We start from the raw sequence: 21,662 nt of genomic DNA, 5'->3' as shown, positions 1-21,662 counted from the left end.
AGGGCTGGATTAACTGATTTTAGAAAAGAGATGCTTGGATAAAATATAATAAAGAACTTTTGAAATTGATATTTATTTTATATGCTTTGTTAGCAGAAACCTGTCATGATGTACCTATGTGCATTTTTTTTTTTTAAACAATTTAAAAATACTTTATTTTTGAATCAAGAAGATCTTCCTTTATAATGAATGTCACTTTATCTGAGGTTTAAAATCATAATTATATAAAATTATATAAACATTTATTAGATATTGCATTTAATGTTTTCTTATTGGCCATTTTGACACTATTGCAAAAAAATTTCTTACCACACTTTCTAAGAATGTTACTTTTCAAACTTCATTGATTTATAAGGGTGTAGTGCACAGTTTTCCTCACATAATATTTTATAGTTAATTCTGTGTATCATTTTATAATTACATAGTTCAAGTTTTCCAATTAATTAAAGTCAGTGGTATGCGGGTTATTTCAGGAGAGTGTCACTTTGGGTATCTGTCATTTAATGGATGATTGCAGAGAATTTTTCTGCAATCAGAAAAGCAATCGTAAACAACAAACATGTAACAGGTGGGATGTTTGAGGTTCATATTGAATTAAAACAATAACTTGATAGTCATCCTGCGGTGGGTTGGCACCCTGCCCGGGATTGGTTCCTGCCTTGTGCCCTGTGTTGGCTGGGATTGGCTCCAGCAGACCCCTGTGTGACCCTGTGTTCGGATTCAGCGGGTTGGATAATGGATGGATGGAACTTGACAGTCAATTGCTGGTCTTGATATTAAATAGTGTTGATTGTCAGAATTCACCAAAGTGTTTTTCACAGCAAATATTTTCAACTATTTTTATTTGGGGGCTATATTACCTGCCCATAATGAGAATATTATGAGTACTGCCACTGGATATAGAACACTGATCCCTTACATGAATAATTAGGCATGTGTCCAGCTATGATTCATAACAAGCCTTAAAGGAGCCCTCCCCTCCTGAGAAAGGAAATGTATGCAACTCTGAGAAATAAGAAGAAGAAGGAAATATGTATTGCTGTCTGCAAGGTGCTTCTATCTACTTTATGGAAGAAATAGGTACAAAGCATCTGGACAGAGATCGGATACAAAAAATAAAAAAAATGCTTCAGCTGCACCCGCAGTGGTTAGTACTGCTACTTCACCACACAGATCACATTTTTTGGCCATAATAATTGGTTCAGCATAGTTGGCTTAGGGACAAATAAAACACCATTATAACCCACTCAAAACTAGTTCAGTTCCTCCTTCCCCATTGACTTCAATGCATTTTGTGAAGATGGGTGAAGTTCCTAAACATTTCTGTGATTTCGCTGAACTCAAAGCAAAGCGAACTGTGCAGTGTTTGCTCATCAGTAATACTAAATAAAGAAAGATGAACAGTTAAATAGTGAAGTTGTTTACCAAAAAAAAAAAACACACACAAGTAATACACAGTGTAAAAACTTTACAACTCAAATGCAAATGCAATTACAATGATAGTATAAAGTAAATTGTCATCTTCAGTCCTAATCAGTGAATTCTCTTTTGGAACGTAATCCATGTCTTCCAAAATCTCCAAATGATTGATAAAGATCATTCAACAAGGGTCATGTGCACCTAGAGTCGGTTCCAACAGTTTGGTTAGGATACAAGTTCAGAAGATTTATTTAGTTTAATAGAGAATCTTATATATGGGCATATTGGAGAAATTAATGGTATGGGCAATTCAGGACAGAAATTGTAATCAAATCTTTCCACATTTGGTAAACAGCATCTGAAATGAATGTCAGTTTTGTTCAGTGTTTAGTAGTAATTGTTTTTCTCTGCCTAAATGTTTTTCTGTACTAGGATACACAATACTGATATATGATTACAGTATATGCAGAGTGCTGATTATATCATATTACTTATGTATTAAACATACTTGTCTTTCTGTGTACATAGACAAAGTTAATAGAGCAGGATCTTGACTCTCTAAAAGCTGAACTAATTGAAACTTCAGTAAAGGACTCTTCAAGACTTAACTTTTTTGAACATTTTCACATCTCTCCTGTTAAGGTAAATAACCTGATAATTGGAAATAAATTAATATAACCATTAATTGTTTTAGTCATTAACAGAATAATTCAGAAGTGAGGTTTACAGAATTTCAAACTGAAATTTCAAATATACCTTTATGTATTTTGCATTCAAAATTTGCAGATGTTTTATTACATGTTACTGATATTTTTTTTTTCTTAACGCTAGAATCCCTGAAGCCTACGAAAAAACTCCTAATCCTGGCCTCCTTAAATTCCTTTGCACCTCTCCATCAACGTCTTTTGTTTTACAAATGTGTTGATGAATACAAGCAGCCTGCTTTCTCTTCAAACCCCCCCCCCCCCCCCCAAAATGCTCCATTGCAAAACTCTCAGAGCTCAAGTCGGTTCAAGGCGGAGGAACAGATCGATAGAGAATACTGTCTCAATAGTACTTCACACAGCCCTGACTCATCTGCAGTGCCCTAACACTTATGTTAGGATGCTATTCGTCGATTTCAGTTCAGCGTTTAACACTGTAATCCCAGACAAACTGGGATTACTGGGGAACAAGCTTCATAATCTGGGTCTGTCTCACCAACAGGCCTCAGGTGGTTAGAATTGGAGATCGTACATCAGCCACACTAGTTCTGAACACAGGCATGCCATAGGGTTGTGCGCTCAGCCCAGCAGTCTTCACGTTATTTACACATGATTGTTCTGCCATCCATGCCACAAATATGGTTGTGAAGTTTGTGTATGATACGACCGTGGTGGGTCTCCTATCAGACAATGCTGAGACTTGCTACAGAGAGGAGATACAACACCTAGCACTATGGTGCTCAGCCAACAACCTCATCTTGAACACCAGCAAGTCCAAAGAGGTAATTGTGGACTATAGGAGGTCCAGAAGAACAGAACATGCTCCTATATTCATACATGAGGAGGCTGTAATGTGCGTGGACAATATCAAGTTCTTGGGTATCCACATTACATCAGATCTGACCTGGTCTTTGAACACATCTAACCTGGTAAAGAAGGCCCAACAAAGACTCTTCTTCCTCAGGAAAATGAGACGTGCTGGATTCTCCTCTTGGCTGCTCACAAACTTCTACAGATCCGCTATAGAAAGCATTCTCTGCCACAGTATGACAGTGTGGTACAGCAGCTGCACAGCACAGGACAGGAAGGACTTGGCACGGGTGGTGAGAACAGCACAGGGGATCGTAGGAAGTCCTCTCCTAGACCTGGACTCTGTATATGCTGGAAGGGTGCTGAAGAGGGCCAAATGTATAGCTGTGGATCTCACCCATCCGGGAAATTGACTGTTTGTACCACTGCCTTCGGGAAAGCAGTACAGAAACATAAAAACACGCACCAGCAGACTGAAAGACAGCTTTTTCCCCAGAGCTGTGAAGTCCATCTGCCCCTGCTGATACACGCACATACTTCTACATCTACCCCTAACCTACCCCCCCTGTAGACATGCACGTGCACTTTCCCTCGTAATCCTCCCCTGCAGACCCACACACACAGATCACTGGTCTCTGCAGGCGTACTACCTCAGGAAAAGTCTGGACATGATGATGTTTTATTGCTGCTGTCTTTTATACTTATTATGTTTATTTTATTATTGGTAGTGTATTGTGTATTTTAAGTATTCTGCCTTGAAGCCAAGTCCTACCAACAAAAAATGTGATTATGTGTATGCATAATGGCAATAAAGAATTCTACATCTATAGTGAAGTGCATGGAGTTATATAGGGTAAATAATATATCGTTATTTGGAATACATACAGTGCATCCGGAAAGTATTCACAGCGCATCACTTTTTCCACATTTTGTTATGTTACAGCCTTATTCCAAAATGGATTAAATTCATTTTTTTTCCTCAGAATTCTACACACAACACCCCATAATGACAACGTGAAAAAAGTTTACTTGAGATTTTTACAAATTTATTAAAAATAAAAAAATGGAGAAAGCACATGTACATAAGTATTCACAGCCTTTGCCATGAAGCTCAAAATTGAGCTCAGGTGCATCCTGTTTCCCCTGATCAACCTTGAGATGTTTCTGCAGCTTAATTGGAGTCCACCTGTGGTAAATTCAGTTGATTGGACATGATTTGGAAAGGCACACACCTGTCTATATAAGGTCCCACAGTTGACAGTTCTATATTAAATGGCAAGGGACTTTGACCTCATTCTTTTTGTTGGTCGTATTTTTCTTTCTTTCAGCCTTTCTTTTGTTGATGTTTACTTGCTGAGCTGACCGTTCTTCGTGGGCTGCCGCCGTGTATTGTGTGTCTTTAATTTTCTGTGACAGTAATACTGTCTTGTACGGCTCTATTCAATAAGGGCGCGCACAAAAAGGCGAGCTTCAAAAGGGCGACCTCAATTGAGCGCGGCGAATAAAGGCGTTCATAGATAATTTAGTTCAAATGGCTCTGGAATATGTGAAGAGCAACAGAGGTGCAGATCTTTATTTACGCGCGCCTTTATTCGCTGCGCCCAATTGAGGTCGCCCTTTTGAGGCTCGCCTTTTTGTGCGCGCCCTTATTGAAGGATACCGTCTTGTACGTCCGTAATATACCTTTAATTTTCTCTGGCGGTAATACAGGCGTGCGCGTTGGTAATATGCCTTTAATCTCCTCTGACAGTAATACTGGCATGTATGTGGCTGTAATATGCGTCACTGTATTGTGTACCTTTAATTTCCTCTCGCAGTAATACTGGTTTGTATTTCCGTAAAACGCCTCTAACTTTCTCTGACAGTAATATCGCGCATCGCACCGTGCCCCGCGCCTGCACACTTCACCAGAAGACACCCACACACGGACACCTGGACGCACACAGGGATTTTATATATATAGATTGTAAAGCACTTTGGCCACATCATTACTGTGTTGTTTTAAATGTGCTATATAAATAAATTGACATTGACATCAAATAAACACGTGTGCCTTATAACCCAAAGGTTCCGGGTTTAAGGCCGGGCGCTCTGCGTTTTGAATAGTGAGCTTCTATTATTATTACTATAATGTAATAAAAATGTACATTTGATCTCAGTCTGTAACACCCGGTGTAAATATTGGCTACTTGTAAAAGTTAGTGCTTGTTTTTTTTTTTATTATTCAGTTTTATTCTGTCAGTGACATTCACGTGGTACAACAAACTTGCTTCTCCCTCTTTGAGTTGATGGCATTTATCTCCATTCTTTTCACAACATAAGCGATGACCACAGTTGGTGCTGTCTTGCCTGTACTGCATTTTCAGTATCATGCACCATAATGCGGAGTACAGGCAAGATCGAAAACAAAGTTCAAATGACAACTCATGTTCAAATGGCATAGCGTTTTCAAATAGTGACAGTTTCATGTATGAATATATTTATGCATGCGTGAGAGAGGCAGAGACAAATTCACTTTTATTCAAGTGGTTGCTGGAATATAAAATAAACACTTTCGCAAAGGTATAACGAAACAAGTGTGCTTTTATTCAAGAATAAAACTGAATAACAAAAAATTAAAGTGACAACAACATACCAAGAAGACATGATACATCAGCGTTTGTGTGTCTGTTTATATCTCTTCAGCAATATCTTTCACAGGTAGCAAAACTTTACACCGGCTGTTATAGTCTGAAATCAAAGGTTTCTTCTTTTTAGGCACATGCACCGTCAACATGGCACTGCCAGATCTAAACACTAGCCTGGCGAATCGCTCGGTTACTGAAGTGACTTTAGCTGCAGGTGGAAGTCCCATTTTACTTATGGTGCCAAGCAGAGTTGTGTCACAGTGCAGCAGTCTCTTAGCCAGCGAAATTGCTGTGAAGAAGCTGTCTGTTGTTATGGTTCTGCCTTTGTCCAGAAATGGCTCCATAAGCTTTATGACCACAGACTCGGAAAGTCTTTGCCCTGGGTTGTAACTCAAAACACAGTTCTCAACAAAATGTTACCAGACTGCCGAGTTCACAGCAAATCTGTTGTTTTCACAGTTTCTGCATGGGTGTCTTTGTTGTCAAACCACAAATGTCACATGGTAGTCTGATAGCGGTCACGGGACATCATATCTTTGATTGCCGGTACAACAGATAGTTCTGAGCAGGCATCAATCACAGCACCAACTGTAGTCATCACTACTCATGTGGAAAGAATGAATATAAATTCCATCAACTCAGAGAGGGAGAGGCAAGTTTGTTGTACCATGTGAACGTCACTGACTGAATAAAACTGAAAAATAAAAAAAATCAAGTGCTAACTTTTACAAGTAGCCAAAATTTACACTGGGTGTTACAGACTCAAATCAAATGTATGTTTTTATTAAATTATATTATAGTAATAATAGCAACTCACTATTCAAAACACAAGGCACCCGGCCTTGAACCCGGAACCTTTGGGTTATAAGGCAGCAGTTCTTACCTCTGCACCATTCAAGAATACACATTAACTTCCCGTCATTGACAGCAACATGTAAATCAAATGATTTTTTTTTCCTTTGGTTATATTCTTGAATAAAAGTGCACGTTTATTTGATATTTGCACTAAAGTCTTCACATATTATACACTTCACGTCATTATTAGTATAACATGGAAAAATGTTCTGTTTTAGCTATGTGTTCAGCATTTCTTGCCTCACATTTCCTGCCATCCTATACTTAAAAATATCAGTGTAGACATGGAACACAAATGTATGTATTCCAAATAACGATTTATTATTTGCCCAATACAACTTGAGGCACCTCGCTGCCAAATAGAGATGTGAGCTCTGAGAATTTTGTGACGGACTCAGCTCCATTGGTGGGGGGGGATGGGAAAGCAGGCTGCTTGCTGCTTGTGCTGATCGACACATTTGCAAAACAAAAGATGCTGATGGAGAGGTGCAAAGGAATTTAAGGTGGCCCGGGATTACCAGTTTTTTCGTAGACTTCAGGGATTCTAGTGTTAATCAGTGTTTTGACTTTTATATAGATGGAAATTATAGAAATGTACCTGTTATTTTATGACTAAGTACAGTAATATTAACACATTTTTAGATTGCTGCTTGGTCATTCTTGATAATTTGTTTTCCACTGTTTATAGTTCTTTACAAAAGTACCTTTTATGGAATTAGTTCTGGCATCATTTGACACACTGTGACCTGTTCCCAGAAATCTTGGTATACTTGCTCTTCATCATCCTTGCTAATCCTTAATCATTTCTTAAAAATTCAGTTAGAGTAGTCAATTATAATTGGTCATAAAATAGTCTGTAATCACATTCAGCAAAATTATTTTAAATATTTTTAATCCTAAAGCACATGTTTAATAAAAGGATATATGTGACCACCATCAGAGATCTGTTATATATGATTAAACTTATATATGGAGGATGAGTCAGTATATACACACATCCAATGTAAATTAGAAAAAAAAAAAAAGCTTTATGAAGCCTGTTCTACAATGAAGTGGCAGTGCTGTGCAAAAGTTCAGAGTGAGAGCGAGAGCTTAGTAACCTAGAAGTGCACTGCTTGCAGTGCTTAAAGGTAGTTAACGTGAGCCTGCTCATAAGAGTTTTCTTATTGCTCTCACTGTAATGAAACTGTTTCTAAAGGCCTTTGTAATCCAGATGTTGCAGGCTCGCAGATGTTACCAAAGTGCAAAATGTGCGACCTGGGGCGGATTGTTGTATGATCCCATGACAAAATACTATGCATAATTGGCATCTTTTTTGCAGTGTGGACAACTGGAGTATAGTGACAATGATGTGTAGAAGGTGGGGGCTGAGTGAATCAGAGAGAGAGAGAGAGCAAGCTAAACTAATGTCACCAAAAATGCCCCGCTTGTGGTGTAATTCCACAACAAAACACATAATATTAGAACTTCTATTGCAAATATCCAAGAGACTATAATGATGTCCTAATAAGACTCTAGGCACTTTTCACTCTCCACACATTTGTAGGTCCCAGTTGTCTAAGGCAGTAACTGTGACATTGGCTCCTATGGTGTATGTCCAGATAATTGGAGTATGCAATAGAGAGACATAGTCTGCTTAAGACACATTTGAATGTCACAATAGTCTGGATATGAAAGTGCCACTTCATTGTGTCCTATTTACAGCCTTGCACCTAAAAATATAAATTGCTTAAAGCCACATGCAAAACACTTAAACATTTTGGTAGTGGGCTAGATACTGCTATTTGACACCACAGCAATGTAATATCTAAATCTGTTAGGTGGCACAAAATTCAGATCCTTTCATTTGCTGGTACGTCTGTATTCACCTTGTGCTTTGTTCATTATTGTTTGGTTCTACAATTAGAGCACAACATTTTACATACCCTTTGTGTTTATTCAACTGTACATAGAGCTGCCATTTAGGCACATTCTGATACACATCATGTGAATTTTATATCCATGTGAATAATACAAAATATGTTATTGAAATATCTAATGAATTTTACTGTTTTGTACCATCCTACAAAATAGTTAATTTAAATTTTTAGCCAATGACATAGTTGTATTAATCATTTATTATAGTAATACAATCACATGTTTGTTTGCTTTTGTTTATTTATTTTAGCTTCACTTAAGCCTGTCACTTGGTTCTGGAGGTCAAGATTCTGAGAAGCAGGACATGGTGGTTGTTCGGTCAATAAATCTGTTGCTGAAAAGTATAGGAGCAACTTTAACAGATGTTGATGACCTTATCTTCAAGTAAGAAGGGTGTTTACACATTATAAGAACATTTATCCAGTGTAGTACTGTCTTCCATTCCACATTATGTTTAAAGTTCTAAAAGAAATGTTTCAAATATGGTTTTCGTCCTGGTTGCGGAACAGTGGACCAGCTCTACACCCTTAGCAGGGTCCTGGAGGGTGCATGGGAGTTTGCCCAACCAGTCTACATGTGTTTTGTGGACTTGGAAAAGGCATTCGACCGTGTCCCTCGGGGAATCCTGTGGGGGGTACTCCGAGAGTATGGGGTACCGGACCCCCTGATAAGGGCTGTTCGGTCCCTGTACGATCGGTGCCAGAGCTTGGTCCACATTGCCGGCAGTAAGTCGAACCCATTTCCAGTGACAGTTGGACTCCGCCAGGGCTGCCCTTTGTCACCGATTCTGTTCATAACTTTTATGGACAGAATTTCTAGGCGCAGCCAGGGCGTTGAGGGGGTGCGGTTTGGTGGACTCAGGATTGGGTCACTGCTTTTTGCAGATGATGTTGTCCTGTTTGCTTCATCAGGCCGTGATCTTCGGCTCTCTCTGGATCGGTTCGCAGCCGAGTGTGAAGCGGCTGGGATGGGAATCAGCACCTCCAAATCCGAGACCATGGTCCTCAGCCGGAAAAGGGTGGAGTGCCCTCTCAGGGTTGGTGGTGAGATCCTGTCCCAAGTGGAGGAGTTCAAGTATCTCAGGGTCTTGTTCACGAGTGAGGGAAGAATGGAGCGTGAGATCGACAGGCGGATCGGTGTGGCATCCTCAGTAATGCGGGCTCTGCATCGGTCTGTCGTGGTGAAAAAGGAGCTGAGCCGCAAGGCGAAGCTCTCAATTTACCAGTCGATCAATGTTCCTACCCTCACCTATGGTCATGAGCTATGGGTAGTGACCAAAACAACGAGATCGCGAATACAAGCGGCTGAAATGAGTTTCCTCCGCAGGGTGTCTGGGCTTTCCCTTAAAGATAGGGTGAGAAGCTCAGTCATCCGGGAGGGGCTCAGAGTAGAGCCGCTGCTCCTCTGCATCGAGAGGAGTCAGATGAGGTGGCTCGGGCATCTGATCAGGATGCCTCCTGGACGCCTCCCTGGTGAGGTGTTCCGGGCACGTCTAACCGGGAGGAGGCCCCGGGGAAGACCTAGGACACGCTGGAGGGACTATGTCTCTCGGCTGGCTTGGGAACGCCTTGGGATTCTCCCAGAACAGCTAGAAGAAGTGGCCGGGGAGAGGGAAGTCTGGGCATCTCTGCTCAAGCTGCTGCCCCCGCGACCCGATCTTGGATAAGCGGAAGAGGATGGATGGATGGAAGAAATGTTTCAGCCTTTACATTTTTAAAGCATTTTATAACATAACATTCATAAACCCTCTTACTCCAGCTTAGTGTCATGGGAGCCCAAAGCAGTTCAGAGTGCTAGCATGTTGCAAGTTCTAATGACCAATTTGGATTCATCAGTTGCCTGTTCAGACAACTTTGTGGTTGAGAAAGGAAAACCAGAGTGCCCATGCCGACAGAACATGCAAAATGTACACAGATGTCTGGCACATAATTCAAACACAAAATATTAACTCTGTTAGGCAAAAGCATCATCCACTGTGCCACTATTTTAATTACATTTCTCTTTTTATATTTTTGAACATAAATGTTTTTGTAATGTATAAACTGTCTTATACATTAGAAGTTGTTTTGTGTTTTATATAAAACTCTTATTATGAAATGTTATCAGCCAGTTGTAATACATGAAAATAATATTGACATGGAGACTAAAAGCAAAGCAGATACTTGAGAGGCTATTTAACTCGATTCTGACAGCATAAAGCACTAGTCTTGTTAACAGGTACTTTATCATTGCTTAAAATGTCTGTTAAAAATGAGGATCTGTAGTAACCCTGATAGTTCTTGATAAATAGGTGGCAAATTTTGCCCAATATGCTGTAAATTGAGGCATAGCTAAAAAGAAATTGCTGAAGGAAAGCGTACTTTGAAGATATCTCTAACGGGTCGGTTTCAACCAGGGTAAATTTTTGACAACAAAATTTTAAACTAAATTAATCCCTGTCCAACACAGATAGAAAGATTCAGTTCCTTATGTAGTCTGAGAATTTACTTGTAATATCTTATGATAGGCACAGTCTCCGATTATCTAAGAGTGTTTTATCATGAGAACATTAGTATAATCTCATTTATTGTTTAAAAGTTCTAGTGAGAAGTCAAGCCAAATGACACCTTTTATTGGCTAGCTAAAAAGATTACAATATGCAAGCTTTTGAGGCAGTTTAGACCCCTTCTTCAGGCAAGATGTAATACAGAGGATGGAATTCCCCGCGATTATGCATATGTAGACACCAGGACAGATAGAGCATTAGAAAACCTTTAAGTGAGACATCTTAGATGTAAAAAATTTATAGACGTCTCCAGGCTAATATTCATTTAGCAAGAGAGGTGAACAATGTATAGTCAAGATATTTTGAAGTTGTTGATGAGTTTTTCCATACAATGTTAATCTGTAGTTAGGCTGTCTGGGTCAGTCAGAGAGATGTGAACAATTCTCATATCTTGTTATAAAACTCTTGTCTCTATTTAAACCATGTTGTAATGTGTTATATTTTAGCATGAGTTTCTCTCTTGCTCTGTTTTGAAGTTGCCCGTAAGCATTATGTCTTTAAAGTTCTTCTCACAGTGTCCATGGCTGTTGAAGGATTCTCATACAGGAATATCCCTGTTGCCATGCTTAATAAGGAACCTATGTAAAAGTTATAAAAAACATTTAGCTTTAGTACACAGTTTCACATGGCAAATGTATAATTCCATGTTAGTGAAAAAATAACTTTGACTTGAAAAATACCAAACTTATCCTTTAACTAAGTGTGAATGAATATTTTCTCAAGTTTTTAAAATGAAAAGCCTAATCAACAGAGCAACAAGAAGAAACTCCAGCTCTCCTCATGCATTGTGGGCCTGGCTCAGATTCAGTTGGTCAAGTGAGTGGTCCAGGTAACCTTTATTTAAGACTAACTGATTTTTAGTTGTTTTCTTGATTAGCTTACATTGCCTGACAGTTGCTATAAGAATGTAACAAGTTTACAAAATATCATCTCTTGAACCCTTTTGTTTGTTTACTGTTTTAATATTTCAAAATGTTCCTGTTATTCATTTTAGGCTCGCCTTTTTTCAAGTGAAATACCAGTTCTATAGAAACGACCAACTAATGTGGACTGTGGTTCGACATTATAGAGCACAAGTAAGAAACTCTTGCTTGGGAGCATGGTGGATGTATTTTTTGTCATTTGTGTCAAGTCATAGTTAACCACATGGCAGTATTTACTGATTTAAGATTATTTCATGCTGGAAAATATTCATGGCAAACATTCGTGTGGTGCAAAACAATTGGCCTTTCTTTCTTTCTTTGTTTGAGTTGTCTAAGTTACATTTCCTTCCCTGTTGGCACCCATCCTGTGTGTCGTGAGCAGTTGTAATGTCAAAACTTGTTTTACACAGACAAGCTGAATGTCATTTTTTCCTGTAATATATACAGTATATACTGTATATGACCTAAATTTTGCCTGGAGTCTGTCACTGGTACAGTGCACTGATATGGGTAAGAAAATGCCCACCGCAGAGTGCTGCAGCAGTCTTTTAGCCAGTGAAAGCACTATGAAGGAGCTGTCTGTTGTTACGGTTCTGCCTTTGTCCAGAAATGGCTCCATAAGCTTTATAACCACAGACTCGGAAAGTCTTTGCCCTGGGTTGTCATTCAAAACACAGTTCTCAACAAAACATTACCAGATGTCTGAAATCGCAGCAAATCTGTCGTTTTTCACACATTCTGCACGGTTGTCTTTGTTGTCAAAGTGCAAATGCCGCATGATAGTCTGATAGCGGTCATGGGGCATTATATCTTTGATTGCCAGTACAACAAATAGCTCTGAGCAGGCATCAACCACAGCACCAATGGTGGTCATTGCTGCTCTTGTGAAAAGAATGGAGATAAACGTCATCAACTCAGAGAGGGAGAGGCAAGTTCATTGTACCACGTGAATGGCACTGACAAAATTATACTGAATAATAAAAAAGCGCTAACTTTTACAAGTAGCCAAAATTTAGACCAGGTGTTACAGACTCAAATCAATTGTTATGTTTTTATTATATTATAGTAATAATTATAGCAGCTCACTGGTAAAAATGCGGAGTTCCGGACTTGAACCTGGAACCTTTTGGTTATAAGGCACCAGTTCTTACCTCTGCACCATCCACAAATACATATCAACGTTCTGTCGATTGACATTTGAGCTTGGGTTTTTAATTCATTGACAGCAACATGTAAATTGAATGATTTTTTTTCTTTGGTTATATTCTTCAATAAAAGCACATGTGTTTATATGATATCTGGACTAAAGTCTTCACACATTATACACTTCACATCATTATTAGTTTAGCATGGAAAACATTTCTGTTTTAGGTATGTTTTCAGCATTTCTTGCCTCACATTTCCTGTCATCCTACATTTACACAGATTGTTGTAGACACAGAACACACATGAAACAATACATTATTTCCCTAATACAACTCCAGGCACCTCACACCCAGATAAACACAGTTCAGCTCTGAGAATTTTGCGACTGATTTCAGCTCCATCAGTGGGTAATGAGATAGCAGGCTGCTTGCTGCTTGTACTGCATGACACATTTGCAAAACAAAAGACACTGATGGAGAGGTATGAAGGAATTGAAGGTGGGCCGGGATTATGACTGTTTTTTTTGTAGGCTTTAGGGATTCTAGTGTTAATCAGTGTTTTGACTTTTACATAGATGAACGTTTTAGAAATGTACCTGTTATTTTGAAAGGAGATAATTTTTGAAAGGAGATAAGGGTCCATTTACAACTGAAAATTCAGAGGCAAAGATGATGTATATGAAAACTGTCCTTTGAGAAACAATACATATAAGTAGTCCAGTTGAAATACAAGTAACCTCCCTCACAACAGAAAAAATAAATATCCTCAAAAATGCGTTTTGATGGATTTAACTGAAATTTAGTGATGTCACAGAAAAACGAAAATTAGCCATGTTTTTTTATTTATCCATAATAACACTGTACCAAGTACACTATGCTAACTTGCCGCACAGCACCGACAGAAGCCTGAAGAGAAAGACTAGCAGCCACACGTTGGCCTGTCTTAGGGCTCGTTTATACTTCACACTCGGAACACGTACATGCACGCATCATGGCTGCCACGTGTTCCCAGCGTTCATATGACGCGTCCTCTGAGCAGGTCCTCAGAAATGAACGCGACGCGTGCGCGAGTTGCAGTACTAGCAAAAAGTTGGGGGGTGCAGTGTGATAAAAGTTGGAACGTGACATCAGAGTGTGTGTTTACTATCTACATGTGACAGAAAGTCGCTATGCGGATCCTAGTAGGTTCGATGTGTGCGCTTCGATGTTTGATGAATGGTGATGCATTTGTGGTACTTTTATATTCAAGCATCGCATATTCCCAATCATAATGACACAATATGCTTTAAAAGTCTCACCATCTTTTGTGCTGTCTTTTTTTTTTGAGGCTTCCTCCTGACCTGACAGCAGCGGCAAACAGCAATAGATCGCCACACTGAACACATTAAACGTATGATATTCCAACTCTCTGTACATTTAGAATCCTTAAATGTATACTTGATATCACTTTTGTGATGAAATGCATTAAAGTATGTATGTTACATTTTACAGATAAATCGTTAATTTCGTTGAAATAATGAACATTGTTAATAATTACACATATGGAGGAGGCACGGTGGCGGAGCGGTAACGCTGCTGTCTTGCAGGGAGTCACATTGCTGATTTTCCCTGCCTGGAGTTTACATGTTTTCCTGCTGGGTTTCCACAGTGTGCTCCAGTTTCCTTCCAAAGACATGCAGATTTGGTGACACTAAAATGACACTAGTGTATGTGAGTGATTGTATTCACCTTGTGATGAGCTGATGCCTCGTCCAGGGATTGTTTCTGCCTCGTGCCCAGTGCTTGCTGGAATGGACACATCCCTGGATTGATGGATTTAATCATTAAACATCCTTTTCAGAGATATTGCAGTAAAGTGTCATCGGAATTTAATGGGTGTCCCAGGCAATTCACAACACAGCAAAGCTGAACCTGTTCTCACCATGATAATATCTCGCACTGCCACCTGGTGGATTCCTCCAGATTTACGTAAAGTATGCATGCAAGTATAAACAGTAAAACGCTTGCGTAGCATGAGCGTCCGCTAGAGCATGCGTTGCGTCGTGTGAAGTATGAACTCAGCCTTTGGCATGCCAGTGTATACTGCTGGATAGGACTTCTTTGTTGTTTTTGCCTGTTTTAAAAAGGTCTTGTATTTTCACAGTATACAGTTGTTCATTCCAGTTGTATTCCAGATGTTGGTGTAAAGTATATCCATATGAAGGTAATGCATATATCCAATGATAATTAGATATACATCAGACTGTTCTTGTATACTGTATATTTTGAAGATCATGTAAGAAATAAAGCAGTTGTCAATTGGTCTTGTCTCTGGACTCCCAATTATTTTTATTGTGAGTGCTGCCCTGCATTGAGTTATTTACCTGAGACACAACACATTCAAATGAAGGTCTCTTGCTGAGGAGTGGTGTAGAACAGCACCACTAACCACTAGGATGGACTGGTGAGTGAAGAAGGGGAGATGTCTTAGAGGTTGGGAGCATGCACTGTTAACAGTGTGTTGCTGCACCCACCATACAACAAACCACCTCAGGATCCCAAATTAGGACCCGAACGCAACCATGTTGCAGGTGATACCTCAGCACCACGCTAGTTCAAATGGACTGGAACAATGTAAGTTTTTTTTTTTTTTTTTTTTTTACATTGGCTGGAGTGCCAATCCTTGGAGGACCTGCTTGCAGGGCCAGATGCAGGTTAATGTCATACCCAGGATGGAGCAATTGCAGGTTAAAACGTTTCTGTAGCATTAGATTTTACATTGGCATTCAATGGCATCAGTGGATGAATGGTAAAAATGAATTAAACTTTGTCGCAGGTGCTGTTGTACTCTCTATTGTTCACTGTAATGATGACAGTGTAGGAGCCAATGTAAATCTGAAAGAATTGGCAGTTATGTTTAAGAATTTTAAAATATGCATTTGAAGTAAACAGAGTATCATACCCTGTCTAAAGGACACTGTTAAGAGCTGATAACAAAGAGCCACAGGAGATGCAGATTTCAGTACTTAAAACACCTAAATCAACAAGTCTTACTTAACAATCCCTGTAAATGCACAGATGAAGCTGCATAACATCCACCTTCTGGCCGCACATCTAAACAAATATCTAAAGAAATTTAATATTACTCGTGCAACATTTAAACGCGTTGTATACCCATAGACCACAATGCTTATCTAATCTCTCTTTGAACGATATAATGCTTCAATAATTAAAATGACAGAAAAATATCATAGCAGACAGAGGCACTTCTCAAACGTGTGGAGCCCAGTACCTGCAGTGGTCTATGTGTGTGTCTGTCTGTCTGTCTCCAATGTTGCAGCAGTCAATTACAACAGACAAATTAATTTTTAAGCTTCAGTTACCTTGTGCTACTGAGCTCCTGAAATAATAACAGCAATTTTAGCTTTTTATTACTTCTCAGTGTCATTTGTTTTGTTCAGTATCTTTTGCTCTCTCTAGGAAACCCCAGCAGCGCTTTAAAATGCATAGACTGAAGAAATTAGGTGCGGGTGTTTTAGGTAAAAGACCTGTGGGCGCTGCCTTTGCCATTATTCACTACACACCTTTTATCAGGTTGTCCCAAGATGTGTATTTCTCAACTCCACAAGACTATCCTAGTAAAGCCTATTCTAGAGTACTGGGCAGAGATTCAGTCACCTGTTTGAACCTCATCTCCACTTTGAGCAATGGGCATCCTATTCTGACCATTGAAAACTGGAGCAATTCTTTGTCCTTGTGCAGATGTTTTAGAGTTCATGGGTGTTTTCTTGTTTCTATCTACTGTACTTTTGCTTTGTGTATTTGAAGTGGCATTTTGTGGAAAGTACTTCAAGTGTATGGGTTTCCAAGGCTGCTACTATATTTGTAGAGTGAAAATTGTGTATGCCTAGTTGTATTTTAGACAGTTTTTTATACCAAATGACCAGCTCATTCAGAATGTAAAGCTAACTTTTAAATTTCTTAAGACTTTTTTTTAGCACCCATCCCCAACCCCAAATAACTAGCTGTACTTATCTGCTGATCATGGTGTTGTTGTACAGTGCACCTGCTTATATTATGTATATTTCATACTTTGCAAGAAAAGTGTTAAAAAAGATACATTTTTATATTAATTGCATGTTTTCACTTATGCTTCAAGAATATAATCTATACCTTGGAATGAATGCCCCATGTGGTTAAAATTTGGCTTGCTGTATGACTTGTCAATTACAGTGCTTATTGTGTATTTGAGTATTTGTACCCATTTTTATCATGTATCAATTAACAAATACAGTAAAAACTCTTGTGTGTAGCTGACGTGCTGAAATGGATGGTAAACTAGTCTCTTCCTGCTGAAAATACAAATTAAAGTTTTTGTGCTAAGCAATTTTATCCTTCTGGTGTGTTCAGTTTTGGCAGAAAATGAAAGAAAATATCAGTTATTATGTAAAATCCTGTGTGGTTAAGAAGTAATAGATCTATCTATCTGAACATTCAGCACTTTTCTATCTATCTATCTATCTATCTATCTATCTATCTATCTATCTATCTATCTATCTATCTATCTATCTATCTATCTATCTATCTATCTATCTATCTGAATGTACAGTATAATTAAAATGCATTTGAATCTGGAATCATTGTCAACTCAAATTTAGTTTTCTTCAAGTGCCAACTCTATTTGCTGTCATACAGCATCTGAATACCAGATATAGCGAAAACCAGAATACGTTCAAATACATATTAATTTGTCTTAACCAACACTGTGGAACTTTTAATGGGCTGTAAAATACGGAAACTAAAATAATAGTGTTAAACATTTTAATGTTCAAGAGCTTAATTTTTATCTCTGTAAAAGTGATTATATGTTTGATTTTATCTTATTTGTAATCTTTTTTTTTTTTTTTTTTTTTTTTTGCAGTTTCTGAAACAAATGTATGTACTTGTACTTGGTCTGGATGTTCTGGGCAACCCTTTTGGATTGATAAGAGGACTTACTGAGGGAGTAGAGGCCTTCTTCTATGAACCCTTTCAGGTAATTACAGTATTTACTGTCAAGTGTTCATAGCCTGATGCTATATGCAGAAACCATTTATTTAAAAAAAATCCTCTGTGATTGATTTGGTTATAGTAACTAGCTTGTAAATTATTATACCATTTTTTCCCCTCATACAGTCATATCTCATGTTTTAATGTTGCATTATGACATATGTGTAAAACTGACTACATATACCCTGTGTTATTTTCTCATTTTTGGTATGTTTGCATATAGTGTGGTTGTTACGTCTGTGTGTCTGTCTGCAGGTAACAACTCCACTCCCAACGAACCAATTTTATTGAAACTGCACACACTTACTCTTTAAGAGAATATGTCAGGAAATTTCAGTTTTCACTGAGATATCTCATGTAGAGTGTTCCATAGAGATTTTTGAAGTTTCAAAATCTCCCATTGATCATCACTGGCAAATATGGAAACTTGTCTGTCTTAAAACAGAGAAAAATTCTGTGCAACTTCAATTGCAGATTAGTTCAGTGTTTCAAGTTTACTTTGAAGAGGTTGCTTCAGCTTGTTTATTTTACATTTTCCCCTTTCACTCGTCCAACAGCCACTCTTGACAGCAAAACAGATCCATAGTACAAGTTAGTTAAGCAACTCGAAACTTGCATGTGCTCAAGTCACTTGTACATCAGCTTACTTCTCCTGCTGGGTGAGGTATGTTGACTAAAACTTACCCAAAAAAAAGTCACTCACATAGAAATAAATATATGAGAAAAAGCATTATATAAGCATAGCATAAATATATATGTCCTCAGCATTTCTTTTATAGGTATACTGTAATTTATAGAAAAAGCTCCATGCCTGTTTTACATCATGGTCCAAAACAGCCAAAAATTGTATCTTGAGACTTGAACAAAGATTTTATTTCTCCATCAGATAATCTTATGCTCGGTGCTGATGGAATATCCTACAGCTCTCCCCAACCATTCACTTGGATTAAAAGTGTTATTGATTGAAAAGAATTAAATTCTATATTTTAAAAAAACATACAAATGTGATGTGAAAAAATAAGTGTCTATTAACATTATTTTTTTTCTTTATTAAAATATGTGAACATATCAAGATTTAATCTTCATTTAAGCAGTATCTTTAGATAAAGGTGATGGAATAAAAAAAAATATATATAAAATTTTGACCTTACAATCATTTATTCAGCAGAAAATGAGTAGCTATACCATTTCCGTCTGAGGCAAATTCAGTGCAACTTTGGCTCTAATAGCAGGTAATGTCCCCTCAAACAGACATTTACTATTATTGTAAACCAGTGTTAGACAATGACTAGGAGAATGTTTTTTCCATTTCTCCATAAAGAATTCTTTCTCCCGTGTGATGTTTGAGGGGTGTCTTGTTTGCACAGCCATTTTCAAACCCTCCCCCCATAGTATCTCAATGGGATTTTGATCTGGGCTTTGACTTGGCCATTCTTGTACCTTCAATTTCTTTCTTTTCAACTATTCTTTGGTGGAGTTACTGGTATGTTTAGGGTCATTGTTATGTTGCAAGGTCTACTTACAGTTGTCCTTTAGTCTTCTCCCAGATGATCTCACATCATCCTCAAGAAGATTTCATATTGATGGTATGCTGCTCAGACAGCAAAGCAGCCTTGCCTTAACATTTCCACAACTATGCTTTACAGTTAGTATCAGCTTTTTCTTCTCAAATGCCGTCATTGGTTTGGACTAAACATGTCTTCTGCTACTGTGGCCAAATAATACTTCTTCTTACCTCATCTGTCCAGAGAATATTGTTTCAGAAGTCCTGGTCTTTGCCTAGGTGTTCATGTGCAAACTTAAATCTTGCCATGATGTTCTTTCTTGACAGCTAGGTTTTCTTGCTGGCACACCTCCTATGTAGATCTAATTTGTGCAGCTTCTTTCTAATGGTTGATACATGCATTTTGATATTAACAGTGGTAGGAGCTACCTATAGATCTTGTGGTGAACTGTTGGGGTTCTTAGACATTTCTTTCAGCATGTGGCATTCTGATCAGGAGCTAAAACTTGCTGGGGATCTTGGCCTAGACAAGTTGGAAATTGTTTGAAATCTTCTCCACTTGTAGACTATCTTGCAGATAGTGCAATGGTTGATTTCCAATTTTTAAAGATATTTTTAAATCCATTCTCAGACTCAACTTATTTCTGAAGACCTCTAAATATCTATTAATCTAAATTTTTTAAGGTATAAATTAAACAAGCTAACTGTAGCTGCGGGTGCGTAAGGCAGGATCAAGCACGTGTAAAATGCATGCCGAAAGGAATCTCTCAGTCCAAAAGTTTGTTTTAAAAGTTTTAGTGAAAATTCAAAGCAAATAATCCACACAAGGATAAAGAGAAAAGTCACACGTAGAATAAAAAGCAAAAAAAAAAATGAGAAAAGTGTTTCTTCTATGAACGTATCTTTTCTTGTCAAACTTCAGTTTACAGTATCTATACTTAAAGATGATATATTTCGTATTCAGTACGTTCTGTGAATTTCCCTTTGGGATTAATAAAGTCTACCTACCTACCTACCTACCTACCTACCTACCTACCTACCTACCTACCTACCTACCTACCTACCTACCTACCAATAACCCACCCACCCACCCACCCTACCTACCTAATGCACTTGCTGTACAGAAAAAACAATCTGCTCCTCCAGCTACGCAACAGAACTGAAAGCCTTTGTTGTTGAAGTACCAATTTAAAATTTCATACATGCCTTTGCTGTTAGTGTGGAAGAAAACTGAAAACCAAGAGACACCTCTTACAAATATAACAAAAACATGCATATTCCAAAAGAACAGCACCTGAAGGTTATCTGAAGTTTGAACGGATATATAGAGGTATGGTCAGATATAGATGTCCATATCATCATTGGTTTAAAATCATTTTAAAGCATTGTGGATTTTTTTCCTCATTGTTTGGCTTTTTTGTTTTGCTATTCTAACAAATGTTCTTTATTATTATTATTTTTTTTTGTCACATCATTGATGATGTTATCTCATGCTTTCATTGTTTTCCTTTCTAGGAACGATTTTCTCTATTACTTTGGCAGAGGTTATATACTTGTGTGTATTAGTTCTGAGTAAATTTGCATTTTTCATTTTCAGTGGTTTTTGATATTTTCTATTTGATCTGACAGGTTGCACAAAGTTTTGTTGGGAACTTGACAAAAAAAATCCCAGTTATTTTTGATTGAAAATATGGAAAAAATAAAAAATATATATTAAGAGTTGGGGTTTGAATACATAAGGAACTAAATGTTTCCATCCATGCATTTCTTGAGACCAACTTATGCAACTTAAAGTTGTGGAGATCTAGAGGCCATTCAGAAAGCATGATAACCCACCATAGGCAGGACGGCAATCTGATTTAAGGACCCTTTAATATAGCCATAGTCAGCAGAGCAGTGTCTGTCATCCAAAATTATTTATCTTTGTGATATGGCATGAAAACTGAAGTACTTGGAAAGACAAACTTCACGGACATTGAGAAGAACGTGCACTTTTCATAGAAAAGGACTGAGCCAGGTTTACATTGTTATAGTTGATAATACTGGAAATAAATCTAAATGGTAATGTAAAGCACATTAGTTAAACTAAGGTAATCATATTCCCAAAACAGTATTCTAATACTTTACTGGACTCTGAAAACAATATTAACTATATAATGAGTACTTTGAAGGTTTTGTTTAATTT

General features: G+C 38.0%; 1 protein-coding gene across 1 annotated transcript in view; it reads left to right on the top strand.

Moving 5' to 3' along the window:
• vps13c (vacuolar protein sorting 13 homolog C) overlaps positions 1 to 21,662 on the top strand; it is a 608,306-nt gene that overhangs the window by 567,045 nt on the left and 19,599 nt on the right. Inside the window, exons 73-76 of the mRNA XM_051920790.1 lie at positions 1,948 to 2,061; positions 8,583 to 8,716; positions 11,872 to 11,953; positions 17,846 to 17,959. Of these exons, the coding sequence (XP_051776750.1) occupies positions 1,948 to 2,061; positions 8,583 to 8,716; positions 11,872 to 11,953; positions 17,846 to 17,959 (444 nt within the window). The remainder of the gene's footprint in view (positions 1 to 1,947; positions 2,062 to 8,582; positions 8,717 to 11,871; positions 11,954 to 17,845; positions 17,960 to 21,662) is intronic.

This window comes from Erpetoichthys calabaricus, chromosome 17 (assembly GCF_900747795.2).
Source record: "Erpetoichthys calabaricus chromosome 17, fErpCal1.3, whole genome shotgun sequence".
In the NCBI taxonomy this organism is placed as follows: Eukaryota; Metazoa; Chordata; class Cladistia; order Polypteriformes; family Polypteridae; genus Erpetoichthys; species Erpetoichthys calabaricus.
This window is presented reverse-complemented; position numbering and strand designations above follow the sequence as displayed.